At 37.9% G+C, this 25398-nt stretch overlaps 1 protein-coding gene across 1 annotated transcript; it reads left to right on the top strand.

Annotated features, from left to right (window-relative positions):
- Positions 1–2793: 2793 nt before the first annotated feature.
- On the top strand, positions 2794–24387 carry LOC131675937 (protein obstructor-E). Its single transcript, XM_058955065.1, has 2 exons — positions 2794–3253; positions 23553–24387. Exons 1-2 carry the CDS (start codon positions 3205–3207, stop codon positions 24182–24184), a joined length of 681 nt encoding a protein of 226 aa, XP_058811048.1. The 5' UTR covers positions 2794–3204; the 3' UTR covers positions 24185–24387.
- Positions 24388–25398: the final 1011 nt, after the last annotated feature.

The following is a 25398-nucleotide window of genomic DNA, read 5'->3' as shown; positions in this document are numbered from 1 at the left end:
CCCCCTTTTGTGTACCAAACTATATTGTTAGTTTTAAGATAACCGTAAAATATTTTGTAAAAAACTATTACTATTGAATTCCTTGTTTTAAAATTTTTCATAAAAAAAATCTTTTGCCCGCTGTCTTGTATATAGCATCTTATTGCTAGTCTTAAGATAGCTGTAAAATTTTTCTTTCATAAAAAAAAACAAAAATATTTCAATCTTGTAACCTCCTAGTTTTAAGATATCCAAAATGTAAAGACAAAAGAATTTGGCACCGCCTAGCTAACGCATTTGTGCCTATCAAATAAACGAAATGAATAAAAAAAATCCGACAAAACGTCTTACCCACCAGCCGTATTAAATAGCACGCTGTTCACTGCAATACCCGAGGCACTTTTAGACCTGCAGATAATTCATTTACCACCCACGTTGAAGAAATGTGATCAATGTCGTTATTAACTAGCTTGATAAACTTTTGAATCACTTGCGCCATTTAACTAGTTACGTGTGCTATTTCCATGATAACAATTTGACATCTCATTTAAAAATATTGTGCTTCGGTTTCTTCAGACTTACAGCGTACAGGGCAATTACAAGTGTAAAACAGGCTGAAAATGATGATCCTACTGAGAGTAAATATATTTTTTGTCTAGGATCCCCGTACCTCAGTGCCAGGGGAAACCATGTCTATCAAATCACCTACCACATGCGCCGCAAAGATTGCTCGACTATGACATGCTGCGCATGTCGTCAGAGTATCGGACAGCAACCCGCTAATAATGGTTTTTGGAACCGATCCAGCATGAAAGGAAACAATTTAAGCGTAACGAGTGAGATGGATCGCCCAGATAAAGTATAGCAGAGTAGTTTTTGTACCCTGCAACAATGGAACAAATTAACTGATCCAGTTGAGAACAAGCTGCTGCAAGCAGAATGCTAAACCTGCGATCTACTTCCCAGCATGTGTTATTTGTCATTTATCATTTTTCGTTTATCATTGGATTACTTCATGTCCAGGGCCGCAGAGAGGAACTACGGGCCCGGGAGGTCCAACGTACGGGGCCCCTACCACTTTGTATTGTCTGAGTACAAAAAAGTCAATGTTTGAAATCCATTTGGGTTCACTGATGTATAGTACACTGAAATTTTATATTTATGTACCGTTTTTTGCTCTATTTGTTTGTAGTGCCAATGAAGGTAATAAAAGATGAATTTTTTAAACTTTGGGAGTTTTTAATACCTCTTCGACAGTTTTGGTGACTTTGAAAAGCGCCATTTTTGTTAATAGTATTTATAAAAGTAAGGAAATGGCAAGATTAAAAATGTAGTAATCACAAAAATTAAAAATATCTAAACAGTGATCAAAGGCAAAAGATAAAAAAACTATAGTAAAACTAAATATTAAAAGAATGTACAAAAGAGCTAAAAACAACAAAATCAACCAAATAAACATTAATTGTCAAAAAATGTTTAATCGAGAAAAACCGAAACAAAACCTATAAAAAATTGATAAAGGAAAACAGGAAACTAGAAAAACATACGAAGATTAAAAAAGTCGAACATTATTAAACAAATGATGAAAATAATGAAAAATCGATAGGAAAGTAGGAATAAATTTTAGAATCAATGAAAATGAAAAAAAACTACTAAAAAGAATACAAACATTAATATAAAAAATGCATAAAACTGAAAAACTTGATAATTCAAGAATAATACAATTTATTTAACAATTAAAATAAGACATATTTAAAGCAATAGAAAAATAAATAAAATGTTAAGAATGCATAAAACTAGAGGAGTATATATAAAAGACATGAATAAAATAACCATAGAGAAATAAAAAAATTGACGAACCAGAAAAATTTGAAAAACTGGAAAATTTAAATGATGAAAAGACGAAAAAGTAAAGAAAATTGGAAGTATTGAACAAAAACGGAGCAAACAGACAAAATGGAAAACAAAAAATAGTAGAAAAAAGACATACTATAGAAACACAAAAATGAAGATATTAACACGAAAAAAATGAATAAAATGGATATTATTTAAAGAATAGAAAAAGTACTAGAAATGAAATTTGAAATAAATTCAAACAACGAACTAAATGTAAAATTTAGAAAAAGTGCGCTGAGCGTTTTTTTATTTCGATTATAGAGGTTTTAACCTTTAGATCATTCGCCTCTTCGGGTTAGAAAAATCTCTGATGAAAATTTCTAATCCAATGTGCGGGGTCAGGGCTCGAACCCAGGTGTGCTACGTACAAGGCAATCGATTTACCAACTACGCTACTCCTACCCTACGTTGGTTTAAACATAGTTGATATCAAATATGAAGTAGTTTTGAATTTTCGCCATTCCAGTTACACAAGATATTGAATTTTTAATTGTATTCTCAAATTAATTTTTGTCGAAAAAATATTTGTCGAAATTTTAATTTCTGTTAAAAATCCGGGCCCCCTTCTAAACTCCGGGCCCGGGGGGAAACACACTGGTCCCCCCCCCCTCTCGGCGGCCCTGTTCATGTCACGAGCAGGGTCATATATATTTGTATATAAACCTATATAATTAATAGAGGTTTTTTTTTGTTTTCTGAACCGCAAAAAAGAGTCTTGATGCAAAGAAAAGATAATAGTAGTCGGTTCAACGGAGTATTTATCAATATAACTACATTTTGTAAAGCATCGAAGCAACGTTATGTAGCAGACAATATAACTTAAAAAGGAAATTATCGCGCACAGTGACGGTAACTCAGTCTCGAATTCGTTGTTAGTTCGACATGCTTCTCTTCGTCACCGAGAGCGATCGGAGGCTCTGGTCCGGCCGTCTGAAACACAGGTCGGTTGATGGATGAATAAAAAACGAAACAGAAGAAAAAATCAAAAGTTGAATTGCTGAAAACTGGTCAAAAGACTTTGGGTACGGTTTATTCGTAAACAGACATCGAGCCTCGCGGTAGTGGTTTTCTGTAGCGCGCGCGTTTTCAATAACTCCTGCTTCATTTCGCGCTCGTGCTGTAAATGTCGTAATAGTCTTAGTATAGTGTCTACCTCCACCGTCGTTCAGCAAACTCTGTGGTTGTATTTTGCGAGCATTAGTGATTCAAAAGGCGGGCCACCACGGTGTACTCAACAGTAGTGAACGCTACAGTGTGGCGACATTCTAGTGGTGAATTACAACAAAACTAAGGGAATTGTGGAAAACTTATAGACATCATATCGCTAGGATGAAACAAACAATCGGAATAATCGTCAGCCTGGGATTAGTCGCGCTGTGTAAGTATCAAATTTCTGGAACAAATTGCACATGTTTTCAAATCAATATGCTAAACCAAATATGCTATCGTTGAAATTTTAATATTCGCACACCTTCAGGGTTTTGATTTGTGAATTTTAAGTACTCTAGCAGCATTGTTTGAATTATCACCCTCTTCCAGTAATCTCCCGCACGAGTCTCCAATTTTACTAAAATGTAGACGTGTAATGGCAAATAGGCATGAAACCACACACCCTATTTCTCACACTCCAACCGGTGTTGCGTTAAGCTTTGATCATTATACAGCGATATACGAAATTAAATGCAATCTCATTAGACTGTGGTAATTGCGAACGTTTGCGTGAACTTTTGAAAATGTCATAAGGAAATTAGTCCGTATAAGCACAAGGTTAGAAACACCTTATCAGTCCCTATGTTATCCGGGTGAACAGTTATTCCAGTGCCTTATTACTTAGCGAACGTACCAGAATAACCATCAGTTGGGACAACACTTCGCACTGGGTGCAGTGGATTTCAAAAAGCCATTAGCCATCATATATGATTTCTTATGCAAAATGATAAACAGGTTTGTCGCTTTTAGTTTGACACATCGTTAATGTCTATGATACAATCGATGGCAGCTGTAGTCTCATGTAGAATGTCAGCAAAACTAGAAACAGTATGAACGTAGGCGATTTGAAAACGACTGAAGGCACCATAAGCGCGAGGAAAAATTTGAACATTTGAAATCAACTTATTCTTGTATTGAGCATCGTACTGTATTTTAATCAAAAACTTTCGATCTGATGGATATAGTACTTTAACTATTGACTTAATCGTAAGTAACATTGGCATTTATGCGACTCCTGGAGGCGCTTTAGTAATTAAAAAAGTGGCCAAATCCTAAATAGAACAGACTTTATGAATGTAGCATCTTCAGGTAGGAAAAAGCGTCGACAGTCTGCTTCCACCAACGATATCGGTGGTTTGGTTCGTGTTCAATAAGCTATGTACTCAAATTATTGAATTTTCGAAATGCTTTGATATTTCTTATTATGTTTTGACAACTGTTCCAAGCCGTAGATTTTTTCGAGCTTTTACATTGTATAACATCGACAAACAGATCATTGCATGCAAATTTTCCCAATTATAAGCTAAAAAGCTACTACTTATATTATCGATTTTCATTCGCGTCCATTTTGGTAAAGGATTAGCATACAATGTATAGTTTTTTTGCTCAAATAGATTCTTTTCAACTATAACTATAATCAAGCCCACTGTCTAAGGAAAAACGTTTTTAATCCACCTAACAGTGTGATGAGACATTTTTTATAACTCTTATCACTCTCTTCTGATATTATATCGATTGAGAGGTTTTTGAACATTATGTTTCGCGATGTTTTTGATAACACATGCAGAGAACTAAAAACTGAAATTGTCTGCCATTTAAAAACTACTTAATACTACGTTCACACTACGAGATAAAACGTGTTTTAACGCCATCTTGATGACATTTTTCTTGTTGCTAATTATTATAACGTGTTTTAACTCTGTAGTGTGAATATAGTATCACCGATTTCTTTCAAACTATGCATACACATTCTATGGTCAAAATACCTAAACCCTACGTTGAGTTTTGAGATAATTTTTAATTTAAGGGGGTGTTTACTCGTAAAAAGGCGGGAATTTTTCGTGAAAAATGGAATTTTTTTTTACATGAGTAAAAAACCCTTAATTGAAGATTTATCTCAAAAACTCGGTAGGGGTTAGTATTTTTCACAAAGAATGTGTATGCAAAGTTTGAAAGAAATCGGCTAAATAGTTTTTGAATGGCAGGTAACACCGCAAATCATTTTTTTCTAGAGACGTTCTACAAAAAGCTTCGTCACCGAGTCGTTTTTTTGTTAGGACAAAAGGGTTATCTTTTGTGGCACCGAGTCGTTTGTTGATATTTTTGCATAGAAAAATTACAGCATGTTATTGAAATGATAATCTAAAATGTTCAATAGTTTTGATCCAATTCGTTTCACGCAAAGTTCTAAAAAAATTCGCGAAAGAGAGTGTTTTTTATTCACGCTGAAACCCTTTACAACCCTCCCCCCCTTTAAGCGAAGTGGCTGTAAAATACAATTGTCTCTAATCTCACCCGCTTTATTGTTAGACTTGTGTCATGTTCATTTTGATTTATTATCAAATAAGAGAAAAAGGTGCTCCTTTCTACTCCTTGGGTGTTAAGGAGTGTCTTTGTGACTAGGCTGTAAGTAAGGTAAGGTTGAATCGCGCTGATAATTGCAGCGATGCGGCTGTATATTTATACTCAGGTTTTTTACGCATTTTTTGCGCGGTTTTTTACGCGGATCTTGAAATTTACGTGGTTTTCATTTACGCGGTTCTTCAAATTTACGCGGTTTTCATTTACGCGGATTTTTGAATTTACGCGGTATCCATTAACGAGGTTTCCATTAACGCCGATTCTTAAATTTACGCGGTCTTCATTTACGCGGATTTTGAATTTTACGCGGTTTTCATTTACGTGGATTTTGAAATTTACGCGGTTTTCATTTACGCGGTTTTAGTTTACGCGGCCTGTATCCCCCGCGCAGGGCCGTCGAGAGCCGCGCTGGGCCCCAGGGTTTGAAGTACTGACGGGCCCTACCATATATGACTTCTTATTTCAATAACGATTAGAGAAATTATACGGATGCAACCGTTTCAATTAAACTATTTTTTATGAAAATTGTTTATTTGACACGATTCAATGCGTTAGCTTAACAGAGTCGTCAGTATTTTAAACATGTAATAGATGGAAAAAATAAAAATTAATAAAGGAATATTTGTGGCTGGCCATCAGAATGGCTTACGTCCGACTTGCCATTGCGATTGGAATCCTTTTTTGCGGCGTTGCCATACAGTTCATATTCCCATCGTTCATGCTCTCTTAACGCACGTTAATGCTACCATCGTTAACGCTGTCCAGAATCTGAGCTTAGAAAAATTAACATTCCTGCGTGAGCTTGAAAGAGGAACAAAATTCAATTCATGCCCGCCGCGATGAATGTTTGGTTTGTTTCCCTCGTCCTTCGATTTTTCGGTACAACGCATTCATGTTCGCATATGTTCAGTTTGAGGAGCAAACTGAATCTTGTTTCTAAGATAGCTCTGAGAGGGTTTATCAAGCAAAAGTGCACCAGATATAGATTACGCAGTTCAGTTATGCTCGAAAATGTAAAAGAACTTCTGCCTTCAAACTGTCCACATAATAACAAATAAATGCTTTGGTTGGTGGAAGAATTTATATTTGCTCTGCACTCAACCATTCGATTCTTCATAAAATTTCAGTTAGTTTGGAAGTGAATGAATAAGGAAAGCGTTGAAACTGAATATTGTTTCAGCAAATTTAGCAGAAATAAGCAACTAAATGTGCAATTTCGCACCGCTGATGCTGCCTTGTTTCTTGTTTTTGGTACATGTTGTTGATTTTGAGGTACTGGATTCAGCTATTGCAGTTGTCACTATGACCTGAACGAATTTTCTTTATCGGTTTCTGAACATGATAAAATCGGGTTGTTACACTTGCGCTAACATTCAGAGAAAAAACATTATGAAGGCGATGACTCGGATCCAACACTGAAGTCTGCTGTTAAAAAGACTGAGACAGAGAGTTGTGAGAGAAAGAGTTTCAACTTTTGGTGAATAAGTATCTAGTTAAATTCCCATATTTTTCTTCATGAAATGTGTACACTGGAACCTCCATTTACGAACCAAGCCAAGGGTTCGTAAATTGAATTAGTTCGTATAAAAAAGTTTTCATTTTTTGGGATTTAGATCGTAAAAAAAGTTCGCTTTACATTCTTACTAAAATGCATTGGTTGAGCGACATTATCGATAACCCTAACAATATTGGTATTTCCGAAACGGGCTTGACAAGTACACGATGAAAATGGATATTTGGCACCTTTTTGAAATCCAGGATGGAGACGTCCGATTGAACAATAATCTCGATACCCCTAAAAATTTGGGAATTTTTGAAAAGGGGCTTGACGAGTAGATGATAGAAATGGTAGCTTGGAGCTATTTCGAACAATTTCTGTATAAACTATGAGGGTATTTTTAGGCGGGTTTGACGAATAAATGAGCGATGCCCTTTTGGAGGCCTTCTGGTTGAGAAAATTTTCTATAATCATATCATCCGCATCACAAATCACTATATCTATATCTATTCTATGATTATTTTATTTCGAAAATGTCAATATTTTGGGTTATACAGATATCTTAACTGGAATTCGCCATCTTAGTTTTCAAAATGGCTTCATACATTGATTTTCGTCATCTACTCGTCAATCCCATTCCGAAAATATCCAACTTTTATTAGTAACAGTTAGCTAAGAATATGTTAAATTGTATACAACTTCATACTGTATTGTGCGTATTCAACCTTTTTTTACGAACACTTTTAAAAACACTTGCGATAAATGAAACAAGAATGGTTCAATTGCACTGTTAAATGAATCTAATAGGGTTACGTTTACGTACTTCAGAAAACCATTTGAACGACTGGAACGTAGTTGATTGTGGTATATTTGCAGTGCCAACAGAAACAATAAACTTCAACAATTATATTAAAATAAATTAAATTCAGTTAAAAATGCGTGCCCCCAAAACAGACCCGAGACCCAGGGTAGTTGCCCCCCTGACCCCCCCCCCTCTCGTCGGGCCTGCTTGAAGGTGTTCAATTCCATGGAAATAATGTTCGAACAAAGTCTAAATTTCGCGTTGTTTTCTGCTCTCGTCTTTGTTATACTGTGCTTCCGTATCTCAGTAACATTTCTCAATCGGGGAGCCTTCGAAACTCGCGTTTCGGTTCATTTATTTACAGCGGTTTCCAACATCCTCCCGCCCGTGTAGCTCTGGAGATCCATCTTCCACGTTCGCCTTACGGTCCGACCGAACATCCAACCGTGGTAGCTCCGGACTTGTCCATTTTTCCCGCTAACATTTTGATGATCCGTTCTCGTAGCCACCCATTGCGTTTATTCTCATCGACTATATACACAATATCTCCGGGTTCCGGAGGTTTAGTCGGTTGGAACCACCTGGTGCTTCTGGTCAATGTCGACAGATACTCACGAACCCCTGGAGCATTGGTTCACTAAGTACTGGGACAACTTCTAGCTGTCCCGGAGTGTTGTTGCCTCAGTTGCGAACGCTGTTCTTGGTTAGACGAAACCTTGAGCACCGTAAAGCAAGAAGTGGTTGAGTGTGAAGGCCTCCTGGTCGACGTCGTCTAGCGGAACATAAGTTAGATGTCACGAGTTGACCGTCGCTTCCGCGTCCAGCACAACGGTTTCTAGTACCTCGTCAGTAGGATGACGAGCAGGGCCGTCGAGAGCCGCGCCGGGCCCCAGGGTTTGAAGTACTGACGGGCCCTACCATATATGACTTCTTATTTCAATATCGATTAGAGAAACTATACGGATGCAACCGTTTCAATTAAACTATTTTTTATGAATATTGTTTATTTGACACGATTCAATGCGTTAGCTTAACAGAGTCGTCAGTATTTTAAATAAGTAATAGATGGAAAAAATAAAAATAATAAAGGAATATTTGTGGCTGGCCATTAGAATTACTTGCGTCCGATTTGCCATTGCGATTGGAAACCTTTTTTGCGGCATTGCCATACAGTCCATATCACCATCGTTCATGCTCCCTTGACGCACGTTAATGCTACCATCGTTAATGCTGCCCAGAATCCGAGCGTAGAAAAATTGACATCTCTTTGTGAGCTTGAAAGAGAAACAAAATTCAATTCATGCCCGCCGCGATGAATCGAAGGTTTGTTTGTTTCCCTCGTTCTTCGCTTTTTCGGTACAACGCATATATTCGGTTTCAGGAGCAAACTGAATTTTGTTTCTATACTAGCTCTGAGATCATCAAGCAAAAGTGCACCAGATATAGATTATGCAGTTCAGTTATGCTCGAAAATGTAAAAAAACTGCCTACAAACTGTCCACATAATAACAAATGAATGCTTCGGTCAGTTTGGCAGTGAATTAATGAGGGAAGCATTGAAACTGAATGTTGAATTCAGCAAATTATTCAGAAATAGGCAACTCAATGTGAAATTTTGCGTTACTGATGCTACCTTGTTTCTTGTTGTTGGTACATGTTGTTGATTTTGAGGAACTGGATGCAGCTATTGCAGTTGTCACTATGACCTGAACGAATTTTCTTTATTGGTTTCTGAACATGGTAAAATCGGTTTTGGAATCATGTTACATTTGCGCTGACATTCAGAGAGAAAACATTCTGAATGCGATGACTGTGATCCAACAGCGAAGTCTGCTGTTAGAAAGACTGAGACAGAGAGTTGTGAGAGAAAGAGTTTCGACTTTTGGTGGAAACTAATGGGTAGAATAAGTATCTAGTTAAATTCCCATATTTTTCTGCATCAAATGTGTACACTGGAACCTCCATTTACGAACCAAGTCAAAGGTTCGTAAATTGAATTAGTTCGTTTTTTGGGATTTAGATCGTAAAAAAAGTTCACTTCACATTCTTATTAAAATTCGTTGGTTGAGTAACATTATCGATTACCCTAACAATATGGGTATTTCCGGAACGGGCTTGACAAGTACATGATGAAAATGGAAATTTAATACCTTTTGAAATCCAGGATGGAGACTTCCGATTGAACAATAATCTCGATAACCCCAACAATTTGGGAATTTTTGAAACGGGCTTGACGAGTAGATGATAGAAATGGTACTTTGGAGCTATTTCGAACAATATCTGTATAAACTATGAGGGTATTTTTAAGCAGGTTTGACGAATAGATGAGCGATGCCCTTTTGAAGGCCAATATAGCGTCTTCTGGTTGAGAAAAGTTTTCTATAATCATATCATCCGCATCACAAATCAATATACCTATATCTCTACACAAACCTCTAAGTACCACCCCTGGTAATTACGTAGCTTGACGGTAATTACCCCCCCCCCTTGTCAACGTAAAATTAAAAAAAATAAAAAACGATGTTAGTTATTCCCCTTTAAAAAAGCTACGTCGCATGACCTGATCCACTACCTCCCTGTCGTCACACATCATCACAAAATACAATACTCCCCCTCCCCCATATAATGCTACGTCATTTATGGATGATCCCTTATAGAGATGTCTTAACTAGAATTCGCCATCTTGGTTTTCAAAATCGCTTCATTCATAGATTTTCGTCATTTACTCGTCAACCCCATTCCGAAAATATCCAACCTTTATTAGTAACAGTTAGCTAAGAATATGATAAATTGTATACAACTTCATACTGTACACTTTGACAAACACTTGCGATAAATGAAACCAGAATGGTTCAATTGCACTGTTAAATGAATTTAATTGGGTTACGTTCACGTACTTCAGAAAACCATTGGAACGATTGGAACGTAATTATATAATACATTTGCAGTGTCGACAGAAACAATAAACTTCAACAATTAAATTAAAATAAATTTAATTCAGTTAAAAATGCGGGCCCCCAAAACAGACCCGGGCCCCAGGGTAGTTGCCCCCCCTGACCCCCCCTCTCGTCGGGCCTGCCCCCGCGTATAAAAGAACCTGAGTGTATTTTATTTTACTATGGTAATAAGTAAAAGTAGAATTAGTGATGTGGTGTGCTCCATGTGTGAAAGTTCTTCGGTTAACTTTCCTATTTCTGAACCCTTCTCTTCCCACAATGGAAATGACAAGATGGCATTATACAATAAGACACGTCTCTTCGAATAACATGGAATACATGCTGTATGTAACTTCTGAAAACAAATTGGCAGGTTTGGGAATATCATCTATCCTACTATAGATGGAGACATTTCCCCAAATAATAAATAATTACAATCCAATACTAAATCAACTTGCTTTAAATACTTATACTAAACAGCAGAGTTAAAAATATTCAAATTCATTGAATGAAAATTGATCATATTCAGCCACATTCATTTTCAATACTCAGTAACGCAGCTGAAAACGTCAAACGAACAAACCGCCCATTCATCCATGCAGATTTTCATTCGTCTCCGATTATTACACGAAGCGACCGTGCAGCAACGAATCAAACGCATCAAAGTAGGCCCTGGCACAATGTAAACGATGATGATTGTTGTTTCATATGCTTTACCGGCATTTGAAAACATTTTCCTTGATAATTAGTGATATTTGAATGAATATTTTTTCCATTCAGTGCGAGTCGCATCAGGTTCATTTTCAGCCGTCAAAAAAGGGCTTCGATTATTTGTAACTCTGCTAAACAGTACCCCACCAGTCTTTTCACAAGTAAATTAAAATCTCATGACTGCATAATCCGATCGGGCGCCTATTTGGCCAGCACATTTCCCATCACTACACATTGCACAAGTTGCACATACCGGCAATAGTGTCAGTTACCAAACACGTCTCGAACTTCGCTTAGCCGGTTATGTTTACATTTTTTTTTAAATTGGGTGGATCTGCTTCGATTCAAATGGCATAGCACGGAAACGCATCGGAAACTTGAGATGTAAATACCGGTTGAAGGTTGTTATAGTGGATTCGATGGGAATAGGTAGCCGCACAACTGAATGGTCTTTCCAATTCACTCTGTCTGTGCACAAACAGTCCATTATTAACTGTTTATGTGCAACGTTGCACGCCAGTAGCCTATAGTTTCACAAACATCAATCAGAGCACTATTTGCTATTCATTGATTGAATAATTTTCTCAAGCAAAACTCCGGTTCAAAAATATGAAACTGCTGCGACTGACATGGTAATATGGTTCAAGTTGCCTACATGCAGCTTTGGATGTGTGAAATAAAATTTAAAAATAAAAATGGCATGTGCTTAATTACGGCTCCATAAGTGCAGTCAAATTAGTAGGTAACACGTGGTTATAACCATGTGTTTCTAACCCCACCTTCGATTAGAGCAAATTACAACGTGTAGTTAGTAAACGGCGACTCCACTTTCAAATATGTATTGGTAGCCTAGCAGTACGGCTAACCTTCAGATTCTGCGTGACGTGAACGAGTGAACCATTCTAAATATCGCCGAGAGGCCTTGCGCACATTAAGCACATTGTGCAAAAGAAAAAAAACAGTATAGTTTTTCACTCTCCCTTTCTCTTGTCATATTAAGTCAATAACCAGTTTATGGCCGGGTACTATACAAGTTCCTCTGGGCGCGCACCTACATGTCTGCCAAAAACGTTGAAATTGATAATTAGCATGCCGATTGAATGTATATCTCGTACGATGAAACATTTGTTTGTATCGGCAATGCAAAAATAGTCAAATTCTAAATGACCTTCATTCTCATCATGCCTTACTCGCAATAAAGCTGAATAAAACAATTTCATTTTAAAAAATTGGAACTCCATCATAAAAAAAAATTTGAGCATTCAAAATAGAGCCATACTACCTTTAGCGAAGTAGTAGAAGGAATAATTTTAGAAAAAATTGCTTGAGGTTGAGCTTGGGCTTGAGCTTGTGCGGCCACCCCTGGCTGCTATTCCGTTATCGATCTGGACTAGCTGAAGTTGCACAGGGAATCAGTAGATAATTATGCTTGGGAGTAGCGAAACATCTTTCAATGTGCAACTCCTGGTAATCCTAAAGTGTTTATTGATCAATACCGGCGCCGGCCAGGCCCGAACGTAGATCGTGGAAGGAAAGGGAAGGAATTGTTAGTTCGATACTTGCTTTTGCTAGAGGCCGTATATACTACTGCGCACTCCACAAGTATCACGGGAGGAGGATATTTGTTAGTAAGTATAGAAGTTGGATTCTACTTCTTCTTTACCAACGCCAGAGAGGTGACTCCACTTATCTGGACGAGATATCGATTCATCAACTCATGGACCGGAACCAAAGGCTTTACTTCCCTTCCGAAGGAAGACATGACCACAAATTTTTTCACCTATGAAAAATCTCAACGACCTCGGCTGGACTTGAACCCAAGACAACTGGAATGAGTAGCGATCACGCTTACCACTTAACCACCGGCGCCGTCAAATAATTTTAGAAAAATTTGCTGAAGACATACGATCAAAAATCGATAAACTTCAACTTTATGCCTTTTCCACGCACATTAAAAAGGTACATCCTTTATTTTAAAAAATTATGCGTGTAGTATCATGCCTACAGTTCGATTTTGATGTTTCTCTTAAATGGGGAAAATGGCATCGAAGCTAGCGGAACAACGGGCCCATTTTTCTCGCGCCGCTTCGCGAAAATCCGATTACTTGTCAAGTTTCCGAAATTGTTAAGTGTGGCCAAATCATCTGTCATCAGCGTAATAACGTGTTCGGACAACATTGGTCAATAGCCAGGACGACTAGAATCGGGAGGAATCAAGAACCGGAGGTCGCAAAAACGACGAAAAGAGTGGACAGTTTTTTTAAGGGGAACCTCAACCTCTCCGTCCAAGATGTAGCAAGCATGCTGGGAAGTACTTCGATATGATTAATCGACAAAAAAGGATCTAAATACATCAAAGAGTGGTCAAATGGTTTGAGAAATCCGAAAAACATACAATTTTGAATAAGAAAAGGGTGAGTGAAGAATCTCGAGCAAAAACTATAATAATATAAACAAAAGTATTGTTTCGCGGATTTCAAGAATTTCTGAAATGTTATGATAACAGGTTTATAACCCTATATTGGCTTAAAAACTCATCTGTTCAGGTCTTTTCACAACTCGATAGATACGAAAAATTGTAACGTTTTTATATAGTAGGGTAAGGTGGGGCAAATCCGACCGTTGGGTAAACCCGACCCCCCTCCGTTACCGAAAATCAGAAGCACTACGCGAACTAATATCAATGTTGTCGTGTAGAGCTTCGAAAATAATCGTAATGGTGGTATGACAGCATTTTATTAGTCTACATTGAGATGCTCATACGACAAAAAGTGTGTTTTTACAACTTTTGATTTGACTTTTGTGCATCATTGACTACAGGATATTTCTGATTGTTAAAGTGATTGCATAATAAATGTAAGTGGATTTAAATTCTTTGATTTAAGTCCTACAAAGTGCATAGATGAATTTAGTTCAACCTTTTCCATATTTTTTTTCAATTGCATCGTAATTAAAAATGACGCGGTGGGGCAAATCCGACCTCTAAATATTGGGGTAAATCCGACCGCTTTTTTGCTAAGAAAATTTTTATTTATCAGATTGAAAAATATTTTTATTGTTATTATTTATTATTTTTATGTAAAATGGTTCATAATTACGAACGAAAGGCACAAAAACGTGATGATTATAGTATTCGTCGAGCAATTGCTCCAATGCACATGGGAATATCATTACGTGCTACTGCTCGTGATTTTAGCATTCCAAGATTGACATTGAACTCCATTTTCTTCATGTTATAATTCAATAACACAACTTTCATTGATTTATCATTGAAAAACCATGAAATTTGAGTAATATCTGCACTAAATCAACCAAAAACATAGGGGGTCGGGTTTACCCCACCATTTTTGAAAACAGTAAAAATGAACATTTTTGTAAAACGATTGTATCTCAAGATATTCCCAAGATACAAATAAAATGCTATATACAAAAAGTTGTCCAGGAGTCTAACCATTAATTTGCTATAAAAAACGACTTGATCCGATGTAAAATAAGCATTTTACAGCCAAAACCATTTACTAGGTTGGATTTGCCCCACCTTACCCTAGTATTTTCAAGGTAAAATATAACAATATTTTAGTGTATTGATCGCAAATCCAAAGAGAAAGTATTCAAAATTTCAACCAATTTCGGAAGGTTAATTCACAAAGATAGTTTTATCTCACGTACCATTGAAGTAAGAAGCAGATATTAGGAAGTAGGAAGTAGATACTAGGCCAATGTTCTTATAACATATGTACTAACAAACAATGTAATCATTGAAGTCAACATACATAAAAATGATTTCTCAATCATGGACACGAAAATTTTTTAGTTGCTTATATTTATTAAAAGCTTTCAAATGTATATATTGCAATTTTATTATACATGACTTGACAACTATATACAAGAAAAGAAATCATTATTCGAGTTCTAAAATTTTGCAAAAGAAAAACCAGCCACGGTAATATTGAATTAAAAAAAGGAGCGAAATCGGTTAAGTCCCAAAAAGTCGATTTTTTTTTAAAATTTTTTCGAGTTGACATAAAATTTCGACGTTTCATGCATTTTAAAGATATTTGGCATCAAAAATACGAATTCGATTTCTGAAATTTCATTCCCCCTTTTGAAAAAATTTTTGAGATCCGGCTTACATGGGAATTTCATGTGACCGGACGGTTTAGTCTATATTTGCGGAACCATATAAGCGATCTGTGCGAAATTTTATAGACATCTGTGGGGATATTATAGCTATCATTTGGGACTAAGTTTGTGAAAATCAGCCCAACCATTTCCGGGAAACTGATGTGAGCTCGTTTATTTTGAAAGATGGCGGTTTTTCCCGGGCACTTCCGGAATCGTCTATGGTGGTCAATGTAGTCAACAAAAGTTTGGTTGGCTGTCGGTGACCTAGATCTGCAAATTTAAGTTGTTTGAGAGACATTTTAGCTAAATTTTTACCTTTTTTGCTTTCATCGAAGCATCGGTTTGAATCGCAATTTGCTATGTGATCGCACGCCACAACCCGTAACTCCAGAACCGAAAGTCGGATCGGGATGAAATTTAATAGCCATTTGCGGGGGCGCAATACCTTTCATTTGAGACTAATTTTGGTTGAATCGGTTTAGCCATCTCCGAGAAACCGATGTGACTGTTATTCTGAATTTAGATACTTCCGCCGATGTTAGTGACCTAATACTACAAATCGAAGCAGTTGTGGTCATATTTTGGAAATTTTTTCACCTTTATACATTCATTGCAGAATTTATTAAAATCGACATTTTCTGCGTGATCGTGCTCACCACCCTGTAATTCCGGAAAGGGAAGTCGGATCGATTAGAAATTTAATAGCAGCCTATGGGAATGCACCTTTCATTTGAGACTAAGTTTGTCAAAATCGGTTCAGCCATCTCTGAGAAAAATAAGTGACATTTTTGGTCACATACACACACATACATACACACGCACAGACATTTGCCGCTCTCGACGAACTGAATCGAATGGTATATGTCACTCGGCCCTCCGGGCCTCCGTTAAAAAGTTTGTTTTCAGAGCAATTGCAATACCTTTCTATTGAGAAAGGCAAAAAGTATCCATATTATATAAATAATAGATATTCATTTTTCTAAAATAAAAAAAATTCTGGGCCCTTAGGAAGAACAATTCAAAAATTGTCTCGTTTAAAAGAGAAGCAAGTTTCCGGATAGCGAGTACATCAATGCTGTTGAGGGATTCCATGAGAAACCGGCCGACCGCATAATATGACCATCGTCGATTCGAACGAAACTTTACCCCAACGTACTTAACTTGATCTGCGACAGTTGTGTGAAAAGCACCATTGTTGTTTTATTTGGATTAACTGATAATCCAACATGAAGACACCATTGCTCAACAACACATAAGGCTTGTTGCATCAAATCAAAAAGTGTGTTGTTGTAAGTACCGGTGATCATTATATGATAATCATCAACCAAACCATATGTCGGAAACTCAAGCTCGAGAAGTTTTCTCAATAAGTCATCGGCGACAATCCTTAGAAGTGCTGACAGGACATCTGCAGACAATCCGCTAAGCATTGCGTGTATCCAGTTCGTGATATATGAAAGTATGATCTCATGCTGCTCCCAAAATGGATTCGAAAGACACGTTGTAAAAAACATCTTAAATGTCGAGAAAAACTCCTAAACTCGACTGCTGTTGTGAAAAAGCTTTTTCAATCTTGTGGACGACATTGTGTAACAGGGTGGTAATAGACTCCTCCCGTATACCCTAAGGAATTTTATTGATATACATGCTTGAAACCTGTGATAACAATAAAAACCGACTAGTGGTTTATTCTGATCAGATCCCGTAAAAATAAATACCATTTCAGAAATCTTTTGAACCATTTCCAAACTATTCATATAATACTCATCATATTGGGAATAATACTGAGATATATAATTATAAGTCAACTGTTATACCACCATACTCATTTTAGTTACCATTTCCAATATCTTCCGCGTATCCAAATTTTCATTTTCAAATGCCAACTTTTAGCTCAATCAAACCCAACCATGATTCAATTTCAAAGCCTTCCTTAATCATTCACTTTTAAGTTGACGGGATTTTCATAACCAAACCGTACGTCTTCATTTCAAATTGGTGCTTTTGCATTCACCAACCAAAGTTGTCATCTGCTCTGTAGAAGCCAGTCTAGGTTAAATGTTGACAAGTATGTTCAGAGTACTTTTGCTGGAAAAACCTAGTCAATATCCCAGTACAGAGATATTCACAGGATCAATGAAATCTAAAATGAATGGTAAATGATTGAGCAGCTCGGCTGTTTGAATGAATGATGAAAAGAAAAAAAATACGAATTGAACATAGTAGGGCATGATTTGAGATTTGTTCTTCCTTCAAGTTCAAAACAACCTGGTAAAAATTTGCAGCTCTAATCCTATATTGGAGATTTGTACACTACATTGTACTTTTGCGCCAGAGTTCATATGTATTGCTCTAGTGGTCTTTGTTATTCGTATATATGTTTCCCCTACTCAAAAAAGCTGTAGATCAACATGACCAAAAAATCTCATCTTATAATATTACTGCGATAGCTTAATTGGGTAAAGCTTCAGTCCACTCAGTGTGAACGAAGCTTTGTTCAGAAGGATGGGCTGTAACAAAATAAAACTTCATCAAGCGATAGAATTGAAATGTGAAAAGGAAGAGATTTTTTGTCTCCACATAATATTGTATGTATCGTACTCTAAAATATGCATGTCACCATATCTGTATGATTCTGGAATGGTATATTGTCAAAATGTATGTGGAAAAGAACATATTTTGGTTATTCTTTTGTTGAACGAACCGTATTGGAAATGGTTGTTGAAGTTTTGATAAAATTATTGGCATATGGTACACAATTACTTTTGGGTTGACTACCAAGAATCGCTATAGATTAGCTTCACAACTTTTTGAAACGAAAATCAATCACCACTCCCACCAAAATCTCCAACTAACATCCGTCTTTCAGTAGGCGCAAAGCCAGTTCAGTCCGACCGTGCGCGCATATTCGAAATAAGCGACCCTTACAAGCTCAATATTTTTATCAATACTAGAAAGTATTGACAAAAGGATTGTACGTGTAGTGTAAAAAAGTTGTATTGACAATGTGCATTTCAAATGGGATTGACGTATTGAAGCAATATCGTCAATACTGTGTATTGACAAAAATATTGAACGTGTACCGCTTTATGAAAAGTGTGTCTAGCAATAAGCTCATTACCCTACCCGTATCACCCACCCAACGCACACAGAAGAAGAAAAATAAATTTATTTATCCCCACGCAACCTACACACTCAGTTCAGTTCGGTAATTTCCGCACAGCTGAACAGTCAGTAAAATTTTTCTACTGATAGTTCAGCAAAGTGGTTTTAATTTAGTGAAGCTGGGATTCGGTAGAACAAAGTTAAGTGTGTACACACGTCCGCATCTTGCTGTGTAGAACTCATTCTAAACCCACCCTTCCCACCACATTCTAAATCATAGTGTTTACATGACTCGTACCTATCGCATTGCCATACGCGGATGAAGAGTGCACGATGAACTTTGCACAGAGCAAGAAAATGGATGCAAGGTTTAACAGTATGCGAGTCAATGCCACCACTGCCGAAAATCCATATCGTCTACTATGGATTTTCAGTAGTGGTGGCATTAACTCGCATACAGTTGAACCGTGTAAAAAATGAACCCGTTTCTTTGCTGTGTGCAAAGTTTAAGTTATTAAAGTTTCAAAGTTAGGAGTGGACCTCCTCAGTGAGGAGTCCTCACCCTGCTCGATTTGAAATATTGCATGTAAACGAACGATTGTAGCGTCCGGACAATACAGTCATAGCATTGTTTTATTGACATAAAAGCAACAACTGATTCAAACAGCTACGCGGCACCTCTATTTATACCTTTTCGTGTTTGAGCCACTTAGGTGTGAGTGTGAAAATTCCAACGTTGCGGTCTACCGCTTATACCATCCGGACGTTCTAGTTATCATGTTGCTCGCAAGGCAAAAAACCAACTGATTCAAAGAGGCACGCGTTACATCTATTTATGACTTTTCGTGTTGGATTGAGCCACTAAGATGCTTCCTATTGACGGCTCTGCCTGAGAAATCTACCTCCCGAATAGGAAATTTCTAATTCTATTTAAGTTAAGCATTTCGGAATAGGTTGGTGTATAAATGTTAAAAAATCATCTAGTAATAGCGGAGTTATAAGCGTGCAAACCTTACATAGTTTCGTTACATAAGGATATTTTAGATTTTATAATGACACCTAGCCTCAGATAGCGAAGTAAAACATTTTTAATGTCAAACCCAGATAAAATAAATAATTCGTTCATAGGAGCTTTTTTTTTTCAATTCGTTTATTTGATAAGGCAGGTTTGCGTTAGCTTAAAGGTGCCAATTTTGTTTTGTTTTACATTTTAAATTACTTAAAACTAGGGGATTACATATTGATTTTTGAAATTCGTAAGATTAGGGGGTCATTTAGTTTTTATGGCTATATGGTTTGACATTTTTAGCAATGAGATTATTGGAGCAAATAATGTTTAACTAAGGGGGAAAATTTTTACGACTATCTTAAAAGTAGAAATAATTAGAGGGCGTGATTAAATTTTGTAAAGATTCGGAGACATTAATTATTAGTTATTTTATGTGGTAGTAGAGTTGGGCATTTTCAACGAGATCATATAATAGTTAAAACTAGAAAAGGCAAGAAGAGCTAAATGCTTCATGAAGATATTTGGGGGGGGGGGGGAGGGGTGTTACTTCTGTGTTTAAGAGTCAGGGGAAGTAGGGTGGACAAACATGGCAGAGGGAGAACATTATTTCAGTTTTAGACTTCGGGAGATCAACGGATGGATTACAGAATCAGGGTGGCCTTCATCAGGAAGAATCATGTACTGGGACGCCGGGTGGTCGTTCTCAAGATGGCAGGTGTTTCTCCAGACGATTTCGTAGTGCGGCTCAGATGTTGATCGGCTACATTTCGAGTTGTGCGTGTGATGTTCGTGCTTTAGGTCCCGTGTTTTTTGGCTCATTCGACAGGGATGTTTTGTGTCGCCTTGGAGTCGCATCAAACCATCGTGGGTGTATGGTACAGGTGGAAAAGAGCGTTTCTGAGAATGATAAGGAAAGAGGGGCAGTTAAAGTTGGATATTGATGGTTTTTATGAAGGTGTATATAAGGGATGACATAGAGGACATCGCGGTTTGCCTACACATCTCGAACCGGGACGTTGGGTGGTCTTCTTCGGACCCGGAGGGTGTCCATAAGCCGAGACCTGGCGGAACTGTACTCGGTGCACGCCCAGATTATGTGCTCTATATCGTGATAACCGTCGCCACAAGCGCAGATACCACTCTCCACGAGCCCAATACGTCGGAGATGTGCATCCAGCGTGTAATGGTTCGCCATGAGTCGGGACATCACACGAATGAAGTCACGACCCACATCCATCCCCTTGAACCAAGGCTTCGTCGATACCTTAGGGACTATCGAATGTAGCCACCTTCCTAGCTCCCCATTGCTCCACGAGGTTTGCCAACTTTCGAGAGTTCTCTGAATGAGTAATACTGAAAAATTCGTGGAAGCAAATTGGTCTTTCAAAAACGTCACCTTCAATGGCACCCACCTTAGCTAAGGAGTCCGCCTTCTCATTGCCCGGAATGGAGCAATGAGAAGGGACCCACACCAAGGTAATCTGGAAAGATTTGTCAGATAAAGCACTCAGTAGCTCCCGTATTTTCCCCAAAAAATACGAGGAATGCTTTCCATGTTTCATCGAGCGAATAGCGTCAATAGAACTCAGACTATCCGAGACGATGAAGTAATGGTCTGCGGGTAATGTGTCAATGACTCCAAGGGCATACTGAATAGCAGCTAGTTCTGCGGCGTAAACTGAAGCAGGGTCACTGAGTTTGTAGGAGGCGGTGAACTTTTGATTGAAAATACCGAAGCCAGTGGACCCTTCGAGGTTTGATCCGTCAGTATAAAACATCTTAGAACAGTCGACTTCTCGGAATTTATTATAAAAAATATTTGGAACCACTTGTGGGCGTATGTGGTCCGGAATTCCAATAATCTCATCTTTCATGGATGTGTCGAAGAAAACAGTAGATTCAGAAGTATTTATGAAATGCACACGGTTGGGATTGTAAGAAGAAGGATTAATATTTTGCGCCATATAGTCAAAGTACAGGGACATAAAACGGATCTGAGAATTGAGCTCAACAAGCCTTTCGAAATTTTCAATCACCAACGGGTTCAAGATATCGCATCGAATGAGCAATCGATGTGAGAGTTCCCAAAATCGATTTTTCAGCGGGAGAACGCCCGACAGGACTTCGAGACTCATCGTATGGGTCGACTGCATGCACCCTAAGGCGATACGCAAACAACGAAACTGAATTCTTTCGAGTTTGATGAAATGTATGTTCGGTGGATCGAAAGCAGAAGCACCCGTATTCCAGTACCGACAGTATCGTTGTTTGATACAACCTAATTAGGTCTCCGGGATGGGTACCCCACCACGTTCCAGTTATTGTACGAAGAAAGTTGATCCTTTGTTGGCATTTCTGTTTCAGATACCGAATATGGCATCCCCAAGTACCTTTCGAGTCGAACCAGACCCCTAGATATTTTACTGTGAAGACCTGAGCTATAGTTTGAACCATTAATAGAAGCTGTAGTTGTGCTGGTTCACGCTTCCTAGAAAATACAACTAGCTCAGTTTTCTCCGTGGAGAATTCGATACCCAGCTTAATAGCATGTGCTTTTCCGACAACAAGTTTAGTAAAAAGTTGTTTAAAGTCGGTGAAAGACCATGCTGGTGCAGCTTCTCTGAAAGAATGTTGATAGAAACTGAATCAAAAGCCCCCTTTATATCTAGGAACACTGATGCCATCTGCTCTTTACTAGCATAGGCCGTTTGAATTTCGGTTGAGAGCAACGCAAGACAATCGTTCGTCCCTTTGCCTTTGCGAAAGCCAAATTGTGTATCTGACAGTAAGCCATTTGCTTCGACCCAATTGTCGAGGCGGGATAGGATCATTTTCTCGAACAACTTCCGGATACAAGATAGCATTGCGATCGGTCGATACGAATTGTGGTCGGAGGCTGGTTTTCCTGGTTTTTGGATGGCGATGACCTTCACTTGCCTCCAATCGTGTGGGACAATGTTAGCCTCAAGAAACTTATTAAATAAGTTCAACAAGCGTCTCTTGGCAGAGTCTGGCAGATTCTTCAACAAGTTGAATTTGATTCTGTCTGGCCCTGGAGCTTTATTGTTACACGACAAGAGAGCAAGTGAGAACTCCACCATCGAAAATCGTGTTTCGTTCGCGTTATCGTGACGGGACGCGGCGCGGTAGATCTTCTGTGCCGGGGCGGAATCCGGACAAACCTTCTTGGCGAAATCGAATATCCAACGGTTTGAATATTCCACGCTCTCATTAGTACTGTTTCGATTTCGCATACGTCGGGCTGTTCCCCAAAGAGTGCTCATCGATGTTTCTCTCGTTAATCCGTCGACGAACCGGCGCCAGTAACCGCGTTTTTTGGAAAAAAGGCACAAATCCCCGACTATGTACGAGGAACGTGCCATTTGAGCCAATATATTCTGATGGTCATTATTAGCCCCATGCTCTAGGCCTTATAAAGGGTTAAAGTCATCTTCAGAAAATAGTTAGGATTTCACAAATTTCTTCAGTTCGTTAAGGTTCCTGTAATGAATACACATATGTAAATTAGAAATTTGGTTTAATTTCTTTAAACAAGAGTTGCTTGCTACAGTAAATAGTTGGTTTACTAAATAACATTACTTCCACAAAAAATCGAAAATTTAAAGCTTCCTTTTTGTTTCCTAAAGCTGGCTAAGGGGTGCCAACGAACGCTATATGAAAATATATTGAAAAAAAATGGAGATAATTTTTTTTATTCAGTTCGTTTATATAATAGAAACAAATGCGTTAGCTTGGCGGTGCCAAATTTTTTTTTGACATTTTGAATATCTTAAAACTAAAAGGTTACAATGCACAAATATTTTTTAATATTTATAGGAACATTTTTTTTACGACTATCTTAAACTAAAAATACGATATAATTTTTTTTGGTCCAATGTTAATTTCGAATTTTTTTTTTAGGCAGGGCTATCGGGGTCCCACAGTGCCCGGAACCGCACGGTGAGCAGGCGTATCTTCATCCAGACCATTGCGATCAATTCTTCCTGTGCACGAATGGGACATTAACTCTAGAGACATGTGAAAATGGATTGCTATTCGATGGCAAGGGTGCTGTCCATAACCACTGCAACTATAACTGGGCTGTAGAATGTGGTAATCGTAAATTTGCCACCGATCAAACTCCTATTTCTACACCAGGATGTGAGTACTTGTTCGGAATTTATCCAGACAGCAATCAATGCTCCACATCGTACACCAAATGTGCGTATGGCGAACCACACCCAGATCATTGCGAACCAGGACTGGTGTACGATCATCGTATTCACGGATGCCAGTGGCCTGATCTAATGCTAGAAACGTGCAACCCTGAGGCCGTGATTGGATTCAAATGTCCGGAATCGATTTCACCGAAATCAATCAACCACCGTTTCTTGCCCTACCCGAGATTCCCAGTACCTGGAGACTGCCACCGTTTGATCACCTGTGTTGATGGTCATCCACGTCTAATCACTTGCGGTGAAGGAAAGGTCTTCAACGAAGATTCGCTGACTTGCGAAGACCCAGAAGATGCCCCTTATGCTTGCAGACACTAGACTCTTGTAATCCGTTTAGCAAGCAAGCGCTCAAGTACGCGATGTACTCTGTAAAAATGACACGATTTCTTATTCGTTACTGTTTCGTAATACCTATTCGTTTATTCAAATGATGTTATCATATTGGATGTTTAACAGTTGTCTTAGATTTTTGTAAAAAATGTAAACTAGAGTCCAAATAAAGCAAAAAGTTACCACAGAAATGTATTACAGGTGAAACATCAACCTTCGTAGAAATCCATACATTATTAAATTTTGTATTATTGTTCATTTCGTTGCCACATAGGGTAACAGAGGTATTTTGGCCACCTCACATATTTTGGGCCACCCAATCACTTTTTTATGTTTATTAAACGAATTTACATAAAATTTTGAAAATCTAGTCGCAGTTTTCTTGAAAACTCTTATTACAGTTATTTTATACCAACATTATTGTTGCAGATACATATTACCATTATAAATCGCAAAATTGTGGAAACTCATCAACCTCTATACAGGAATGATGGAAAAACTGGAGGAAGTAGCAATGTTGCGAACTACTTTCAAAACATATTGTTATTAAAATACGTCATTTTTTGTTGAACAAATCATGTTACTGTAATCATAACTAATTGACGAAAGTAAAATTGCGTAAATTATACGAAAAATTACATCGCAGATCATACAATAAGCTATGACCACAATATATTGTACGATTTAGGGATAAAACACATTTCTACCATATCTTCTGCAATTTACCTTTTCATCCGTTTCTTGACGTTATTGCTACTCAATGAAGAATGTAGGCGGCAAAGCTTGTTGTTTCGCATATTTTTCCTTCTTGTTTATTTGACACGGCTCGATGTGTTAGCATAAATGAGTCGTGGGACTTTTTAGATTTTTATACCATGTAAAAATTAAAATTAACTTTCTAAATGCCTGCCTATCGGGTCTTGTTGCCACAGCTCGACGTTGCGTGTTAAGATTCTCTTCCTTGGCTGTGAAACATTCTGTGTTGTCGCCCGGACTATGGAGATCATTCGTTCCGTCTTGTCACGCGTTTTTGCTCACGTCCATGTCGTCTTCGGTACTGCATTCATGATGCTAACAGTCGCATGTTTTTATTTGCTTCTTGAACATATAACTCGCTTTTGTAAATCCGTTTCCATCGGCATTTGATTCTTTATTGATGGTGTTTTTTTTAATTCGTTTGGCACGGGTCAAGGCGTTAGCTT

The sequence above is a fragment of the Topomyia yanbarensis genome, chromosome 1 (assembly GCF_030247195.1).
Source record: "Topomyia yanbarensis strain Yona2022 chromosome 1, ASM3024719v1, whole genome shotgun sequence".
Taxonomy (NCBI): Eukaryota; Metazoa; Arthropoda; class Insecta; order Diptera; family Culicidae; genus Topomyia; species Topomyia yanbarensis.
Note: the sequence above shows the minus strand (reverse complement) of the source record. Positions and strands in the feature narration are given on the sequence as shown.